Source organism: Tiliqua scincoides, chromosome 5 (genome assembly GCF_035046505.1).
Source record: "Tiliqua scincoides isolate rTilSci1 chromosome 5, rTilSci1.hap2, whole genome shotgun sequence".
NCBI classification, from domain to species: Eukaryota; Metazoa; Chordata; class Lepidosauria; order Squamata; family Scincidae; genus Tiliqua; species Tiliqua scincoides.
In genome coordinates, this window is record NC_089825.1 from 115,287,956 (window position 1) to 115,296,965 (window position 9,010).

Below are 9,010 nucleotides of genomic sequence, written 5' to 3' on the forward strand. Positions count from 1 at the left end.
GACGCCGGAGAAGGTCTTCTGTCTACCCACCCCGCACTTCTACCACCAGTGACCAGGACAGTAAGAGGTATTATGCAGACCCAAATACGCTCCATAGCCAGTCTGAGGTAGGCGAAAACAAAGCACCATCATATTGCCAATCAGATGATGCTCAAAAATTCCTACCCGGTCCTCCGTAGAATGACCAGCTAATCCCAGACTCGCTACAGGGCGGGTGGGTGGGGGTCACTTCCAGGAACGGAACTGAGCCGGGTCTAGCGCCTGCGCGCTAGATCAGGCTCAGTTGTCCCGCCCCCCAAGGCCAGCCAGCCAATCAGCTGGCAGCAAAGCCCTGCTGCCGGCTGATAGGGGGGTTTAGCCTGGCAATCAGCACTAGTGTGCCCATACGGGCACGCTAGCTGCCTTTACCATGCATTCCCCAATAAATACAGCCGACAACAGGTATGGGATTAAATGGGCCACTTTATTAACTTACAACAAGCGCAACAAGGCAAAATAGGAAACAATACCCAAACTAAGTGAGGGGTTCTAAATGGGGGAAACGGCCTAGCCGTCTACGTCCCCCAGTCTCATGGGGCGTCCACCCAACTCCAGGCATAGCTCAATTGTTATTAAGCCCGCCTTTCACTGTCGCCCAAAGAGGGTAAGCCAGCCAAACTATTCTGCCTTCAGGTCACCCCTGCAAGGCCCCAAAGTACAGACCAGGGGCTAGCCAGCCTGCCTCCTCGAGCCATTCAAGCATCCAAAGAGCGGTTCTGGCTCACCCCTGCCCTTGCTGGCTTAGATTGGATGCCGGAGAAGGTCTTCTGTCTACCCACCCCGCACTTCTACCGCCACAAGGGAAGGTCAGCCTTGCGCTTGGCCTTCCCTACACCCAAAAAGAGGGCCAAGCCTTGTTGCAACTCTGAAAGAAAGCGCCCATAACCCATAGGAGAAAGGTGAACCCCATCGCCACAGTAAAGAGCAGGCTCCTCAAAAGCAATGCTGGGATGATGGATAGCTGCTCCACCAAGCTCCGTGACGACCCTGCCCAGGTAAGCATTGACCCTTTTTCGTGCTACCTCAATTCTTTTTACACAACTTGCCCAGTGCCAAATTCTCCTAGGCAGCATGTCAGACCACAGGATAGTAATCCTGGGAAACCGACGGACTAATGAGTCAAAATCCTTGCGGGCCTGGAGCCTCAAGGACATGGACGTCCTCTGACCCAAGTCATTTTTGCCCAAGTGCACCACGATTACCTGCGGCAGGGGGTTAACAGCAATGTACTCCAAAATGGCTGGGAAAAATTGGCCCCAACACATACCCCTCTTGGCCAACCAATCAATGTGCGCAACATCACCCAGCTCCAGCTGAGAGCCGAAACTGGATGACATGGCATGCTTCCGGGCCCCAAAAACTATGGAGTGTCCACAGATCAAGACCCTGGCTGGGCAGCTCCTTCGCGGACCTGTGGGAAAAAGAAGCACATCGTGAGATAAGCTCACTGGACAGGCCAAGAGAAAGGAGGAATCCTTCCTCCGCTCTAATACTCACTCCCATGGCCAGTCACGGACAGTGACCTGGTCCACCTTAGCTAACTTACAGGACCCCACCTACCCCTTGCGCCGACACTGGCGCAGCAGACGCCCTCCAAGCACTGCCAACAGAGCCTACGCAGCTCTGACACATCTCGCCAACACTGGCGCGGCACACACCCTCCAAGCGCTGCCAGCAGAGCCTATGCGGCTCTGACACATCGTGCCACGTGGCACTACACACGTTACGCCCTCCTGGCGCTGCACATGCCCACTGGCGTTGCATACGGAGCCCTTGCGGCTCGTAGTATTTAAAGGTACCAGAGCGCCATCTACCGATGCGCCTGATGCCCTGGGGGGAGAAACCCATGCTGGCTGCCATGGATGCTGCCCCAATCCTAAATGAATGCAGCCCAAACAATTCAGGCCTCAGGCCTAATTGACCCAGCGCTCTTTTAAAAATGGTCCGAAACTGGTAAAGGGTAAGGGGGGAACGGTCCTCATGGCGAAAAAGCGGGCCCACTCCTGCAGGTGCCATTGAACAGTACTGTTCCATGACAGATACTGGACAAAGACACCAGCTCGTGGCCTGTTTCAACTGAATCCACTGCCCACGCCCTAACTGGTCCGTTTTGGACACTCGCAAATAGAGGGATAAACTCCTAGGCCTTAACACACAGTCCCCCCACTGAAGGACTCTGTCAGTGGAGGCAAACCGTGACCGTACCAAAACCTCACCAGGGTGAAATGCCCCATAAAACAGTACCAGAGTCACTGCCCTAAACAACAGCGACTCGTAGGTTGGGGAACACATGGCAATAAACTGTATGTGTAACCCCTGTAAAATGGTGGGCGTGATGGGCAGGCACTTGTCTGCGCCTGTGGGAAATTGCCAGCCAAAACCAGCCACCATCTTACGCACCCTAAAATCCTTGGTAGGATCCTGAATACCCCAGGCCTGGGACTGGAAGGAGATGGCCACCAAATAAACTGACATAGATTTGATGGATAACCCCCTATTATGCAGACCCAAAATGAACTGCATAAGAGTGTGGGTCGGAAATGGTCCCTGCTCTAGAGCCCCAGCCGACCTACAAAAAGCACCAAATTCAAGGGACTTACTCAAATAACTGGTGTGGGTGGATGGACCCAGCGATGCACAGATGGCTTCCTGGGCCTCATCATACCAAGTCTGCAGAGCCATGGGGGCATGGGATCCGGATCCAGCCTTGCCTCGGGGTCTAGCATCCGAAAGCGCTCCTCTTGAAAACGAGAGAGAGCATCAGCTATGCTATTCTCAATCCCAGGCACATGTCTGGCTGAGAAAACAGTGTTGATAGCAAGACACTGTTTGACAAAGACTCTAACCAGATTCATAACCCGGGGGGATTTGGAGGTCTGCATGTTTACTATGTGGACCACGGCCAGATTATCGCACCAAAAGCGAACTGAAGAGTTGGCAAACTCCCCAGCCCACAAGTGGACAGCCACGACAATCGGGAAGAGCTCCAAAAATGTCAAGTCCCTGGTGATCCCCTCCTGGGCCCACACCCATGGCCAGGGGGCAGCACACCAGCGTCCTCGAAAAAACACACCAAATCCCAAACCTCCCGCAGCATCAGAATGAACCTGGAGCTCGGCTTCAATCAACTGTACAGATCTCCAAAAGGAGATCCCGTTGAAATCTTTCAAAAACTCCAGCCACAGCTCCAGGTCCTCCCTCATACCAAGTGACACACGCAGTCTGTGAGTCGGGCGCTGTAGCCCCGCCATGGCATCACATAACCGGCTCACACAGGCCCTGCCGGGGGCAATGACCTTACATGCAAAGTTAAGATGCCCCACCAGACTTTGTAATTCCCTCAATGTCAACTTGCTAGACCCTAGGGCGCTAGTCAGCATTGCGATGAGATTATCTAATTTGTCCCTTGGCAGGCGGCTGGTCTGCGTAACCGAGTCCAACTCGATACCCAAAAAGGTAAGCTTGCTAAGGGGGCCCTCTGTCTTCTCGTGTGCCAGGGGGACCCCCAGCTGCTCACACAGCGATGTAAAGTCACCCAGGAGCCGAGCACAGACACCTGACCCAGATGGTCCCATAAACAGGAAATCATCCAAGTAGTGGGCAGTGGATTGCAACCCAGTTCTGAAACGCACAGTCCATTCCAAAAATGTGCTGAACGCCTCAAAAACCGAACAGGAAATAGAACACCCCATAGGCAACGCTCTATCGACATAATAACCACCCTCAAACTGGAAACCCAACTGACAGAAATCCTGGGGGTGCACAGGAAGCAATCTAAAGGCGGACTGAATATCCGCCTTGGCCATCAAGGCCCCAGGGCCACACTTCTTGAGGCGGGCGACCGCCTCATCCAAAGAAGTATATCTGACTGAACACAGGTGGGACGGTATCCCGTCGTTTACAGAGGAACCCTCTGGAAAGGACAGGTGGTGAATTAGTCTAAATTGACCCTGGGCTTTCTTAGGCACCACACCCAGGGGGGAAACCTGCAAGTTCCTCAACGGAGGAACAGCAAATGGTCCAACTACTCTACCCGCTTGTACCTCCTTGGCTATTTTTTCTCGCACCACCTCCTCCATGCCAGTCACTGACCGGAGGTTGTGTGCGAACGTGGGCCTAACTGGAGGCGGGGCTTGGATCTTGAAACCAAACTGAAAACCCTCAAACAACAATCTGGCTGCAGAATGATCTGAATAAAATTGCAGCCAGTAAACCAAGGAGGGAATCTTAATTGGTGTTGGGCCCCTTGCCAACACCAGCTGAGGGTCCACCACCAGGCTTTTTTCCATGGAAGGGGCGAAAACCTGGCCTGGGACCACTGATTCGTGGACATTTTGCCACGGGATGTCCAGCCCCACACATGGGGCAGCCATGGGAAAAGGAACATCCTGGCCTGTTGCATTTTCCCGTGGCATTAAATTGAAAGCATGCGCGAGGGGATTGAACCCACTGCGCACCCTCAGGTGCCGAAGGCTGCTCGGGTCTGGAACGAGCAATCAAATGCCCACTATCCGCCCTACCCCCAACGCTGCCCTAGCCGGCAGGACTAACTGCACCCAGAGTTCCCACTGGGGTATAGTCCAGTCCAAAGATGGGTCCTGCGCGGCTCTGATGCGGAATTGACGGTCATAAGCCATCCAAGCCGCACCAGCATGATCGCGCAAAGCGTGATGGATAATGTCCAGATATTTGAATAGCTTCCCTGCCTTTTTGGGGTGCAACTGGACAGTGACCCCAGCATAGACAATGAACCCATTCAGCCAATTGGTCCGGTTCTTGTCTATTTTCCTCTGCCTGACGGTTTCCTCGTCACGCACAGGGTCTCCCACTTTGGGGGTAGGCTCAGGCTCGATGTGAAGGAGACTGAACATGTCCACAAAGTCACCCCGCCATATCTTCTCCTTGACAGACATGGCAAGGTGAGAGCCCAGAGGGATGGCGATGATGCCATACGAAACCGTAGGCTTCTCCCTCTTCATCACCAATCCAAAGGAATCATCCCCCCAGTCCCCATCCTGCTGGCCCAACTCTGTGTCGGCTGTAGCAGGATAATGACCACACTGGGGGGGGTGCCCTGCTGGCCCTGGGCCCAGATTAGTGACATGGATATGTCCAACCCAGGGCCCAGGGGTACTGTGGGTAATTAGGCCCCTGCCAAAAGGAAGGAGGCCCCCACGGAGACCAGGGCTGATCTGGTGCAGGCCGGCTGGATGCCCAAGGAATGCCCTCCTTTTCCTCCCCACACAGACTCAGTATCATGGGCAAAGCCTGCCCACGGCTCACCTTGCCCACTGCAGCCACTATAAGCCTGTGGCCAGGGCCTTTTAACAGGACAGACCACCTCCTCCTGTGCTTCTAGGGTGTTGCCGTCCTGCTCCTCGCCCTCCTCGACAGTAACGTGCTTATCCTCCAGAACATGAGCCTGTCGGGGAGGGAGAGAGGCCCCTTTATGCATCCTACCTGATCTGCGAGGCATGGGGTCCGCCCTTGAGCTGGAGCCCCCATCACCCCGCCCTGCCTTGCGAAGGGCCTTCTCCTTTTTGCGTGCGTCATAGCGAGCCATTAAGGCACGCAACTCAGCCATTTGATCTTCCTCTTCTGATGATGAGGGAGGGGAGTGGATAGGCCAAGCTGGAGCTTCCTTTTTGGTGGCCTTGCCACCCGACTTCTGGGCTTTCTTCCCCATGTCCACCCCCCAAGTGAAGGAATATCCCGAGTGGGGCCCACCGCCCCCTGTGTTCTAAGTTTTTAACTGGATACGATACACCTCAGCAGTACGGAATCTTGTCCTTCCGCGCTGTGTCTGCAGACCGCTGTGACTGGAAGTCCCCCAACTCTGAAAATAAGAGACCCTTTTGGCAGTTGGGGCCCGCAAAATGGCCGACAGGCTGTATTTGAATTTTCAAAATGGCGGAGCGCCACAAGGCGGGGTCCAAAATGGCGCCCAGCCACGAGGCACCCTCCCCAATGGCCGCCAAAATCCTCCCCAAGCGATCCGGGCCGCGGAGGAGGAACGTGGGGCAGATGCCTGCCTCTGGTGCCTGCCGCCCCCACGGACCACCGCTGCCACTCAGACAGAGTGCGCAGCGGGCCGCCACCTCGAGCACACTCTGCAGAGCGCACAGCGGGTCACCCCCCGGTGCTGGCTGCAGAGCGCGCAGCGGGCTGCTCCCTACCACTGCCGCTCGGACAGAGTGCGCAGCGGGCCTTCCCCCTCGAGCACCACCTGCAGAGCGCGCAGTGGGGCACCCCCCCTGGCGTTGGCTGCAGAGCGCATTGCGGGACTGTACCTCGGTGTCGCTCACGGGGCCGCTCGTCGCTGCACCCCGGAGCGATAAGTGCAGAGCCCGCAGCTCGCTATGAAGAGGCTGCCCACTGCCTCATGGACAGGTGCCTGCAAGCGTGGATCCCCGCGCCTCAAGCCCCGTCGTGAGGCAGCCTCTTCGTCCGCTCCCAGAAAAGCGACCTACCCAGTCGCTTCCAGGAATGGAACTGAGCCGGGTCTAGCGCCTGCGCGCTAGATCAGGCTCAGTTGTCCCGCCCCCCAAGGCCAGCCAGCCAATCAGCTGGCAGCAAAGCCCTGCTGCCGGCTGATAGGGGGTTTAGCCTGGCAATCAGCGCTAGCGTGCCCATACGGGCACGCTAGCTGCCTTTCTTTGTTTGTTTCCTTGTTATACCCTACCTTTCTCCTTCTCCTGATGAGGGTAATTATAGCATAGTGTCATTATATAGGCTATAATGTCATGAGGTGCTGAATTACTCTCAGAGCTGAGGCTAGAATTTTACTGCTTATTAAAAATACTAACAACCATTTGAAGCTAGAACCAATACTATGAATCAGTTTAGAAGAGAGGTGTCAAACATAAGGACTGCAGGCCAAATGTGGCCCCCAGGAGCAATTCATCTGCCCCCCTTTATAATTCAGTTATCCCAGCTTGATAATTGGGCTCTCTCATATCTTGAAAATATGAACAAGATTTGCACATTTTCTCTTCTATCATTTGCAGCTAATGAGTTTCTATGTGAGAACAAAGTGCTTATTTCTGGCCAACATCTGCTTAATTATGTCATTTCCGGCCATCAGAAGGCACCATGAATCCTACCTTTAGCCCTCTGTATGAAACATGTTTGACTTCCCTGATTTAGAATAATGAATAAATAGCCTGTTCAAGGAGAATGCTTACGACATGAATTATACAGCATCTGCTCTATTTTTCAGACATGGATGATTGTTTCAAATGTCCGGATGAACAATTTCCAAACAAGAACCAAGATCAGTGCCTTCCCAAAGATCTGAACTTCCTCTCTTTCAAAGGATATTTGGGAGTAATTTTAACTTTCTTGGCACTTTCTTTTTCTCTCGTAACAGCTATGGTGCTGAGAATTTTCATCAAGAACCAGGACACCCCCATCGTCAGAGCCAACAATCGGGACCTCACCTACTCTCTGCTTGTCTCCCTCTTGCTCTGCTTTCTCTGTTCTTTACTATTTATTGGTCAGCCTCACACCGTGACCTGCTATTTACGTCAAATGGCTTTTGGGGTCATCTTCTCGGTAGCTGTTTCCTGTGTCTTGGCCAAAACCATCACTGTGGTCCTGGCTTTCATGGCCACTAAGCCAGGATCCAGGATGCGGAAATGGGTGGGGAAAAGACTGGCAAACTTTGTACTTCTGAGTTGCTCTTTGACTCAAGCCAGTATCTGTGCTGTATGGTTAAGTACTGCTCCTCCATTTCCAAATATGGACCTGCACTCTCTGCCTGAAGAAATCATCGTGGAATGCAATGAAGGATCAGTCACAATGTTTGGTTGTGTTCTGGGCTACCTGGGATGCCTGGCTTCTGTCAGCTTCACTGTAGCTTTCCTAGCTAGAAAGTTGCCGGACAGTTTCAATGAAGCCAAATTTATCACTTTCAGCATGTTGGTCTTTTGTTCTGTCTGGTTGTCCTTTGTTCCTTCTTACTTGAGTACCAAGGGCAAATACATGGTGGCTGTGGAGATCTTCTCCATTTTGGCTTCTAGCGCTGGGTTACTGGCTTGTATCTTCTTCCCCAAATGCTACGTAATTGTTCTGAGACCTGAGTTGAACAGCAAAGACCAGTTAATTAGAAGAAATCAATAAGATCCTAAATGTTTTATGTGTTTGTTTTAATAAAATTTTTATGTGATATGTTTGTCTTGAAGCAAAGCTGAGAAATTATAAGCATGTCTCATCTATTTCATTATTAGATTCCCTGCCAATTTTTAATTTACCATTATTTGTTCTGAAAAAGCATACATTACATATCAATGTGACTATTACCATATTTTTCGCTCCATAAGACGCACCTGACCATAAGACGCACCTATTTTTTAGAGGAGGAAAACAGGAAAAAAAAATATTCTGAACCAAATAGTGTAATAAAATATTTAATAAACTATAACAGAATAATATTTGAACCATGTAAAGTGAACAGCAGTCAACAGTGGCATTAAGAACCATTATCACTGTCATTAACAAATGGAGAGACTTAAAGGTTTGAGTACTCTAGTTTTCTGGAAACCCCAAGAACTCATCATTGCTAGAGTCAGAATTTATGAAGCTCATTTGCTCACAATAACTGACATCACTTTCTTCGCTGTCTTCATATAAGATACTGTCTTCACTTCCATCTAAGGCATTGCTAATGCCACATTTTTTGAGTGACAATTTTTTGAATGTGAGCATAAACTGGCATGAAGATCCCCCCTTCTTAGGGTGAATGGGATCATAAACTGGCATGAAGATCCCCCCTTCATTAAGGTCCCCAACGTGCACTCTTTTTTGCAGTATTCGCTCCATAAGACGAACACACTTCCCCCCCCCACTTTTTTTTTGGGGGGGAAGTGCATCTTATGGAGTGAAAAATATGGTAATTCAATCCTAAACTGGGTGGAAAAAAATTAGGACCTAGTCATTCTGTTCAAACATACTTGTCTGTAAGATGGGATGA

The 9,010-nt window shown here is 51.7% G+C and overlaps 1 protein-coding gene across 1 annotated transcript in view; it reads left to right on the forward strand.

The window, feature by feature from the left end:
* The window catches only part of LOC136653306 (vomeronasal type-2 receptor 26-like), a 33,475-nt gene extending 25,315 nt beyond the window's left edge, over positions 1-8,160 (forward strand). Inside the window, exon 7 of the mRNA XM_066630218.1 lies at positions 7,259-8,160. Within this exon, the coding sequence (XP_066486315.1) occupies positions 7,259-8,160 (902 nt within the window). The remainder of the gene's footprint in view (positions 1-7,258) is intronic.
* Positions 8,161-9,010: the final 850 nt, after the last annotated feature.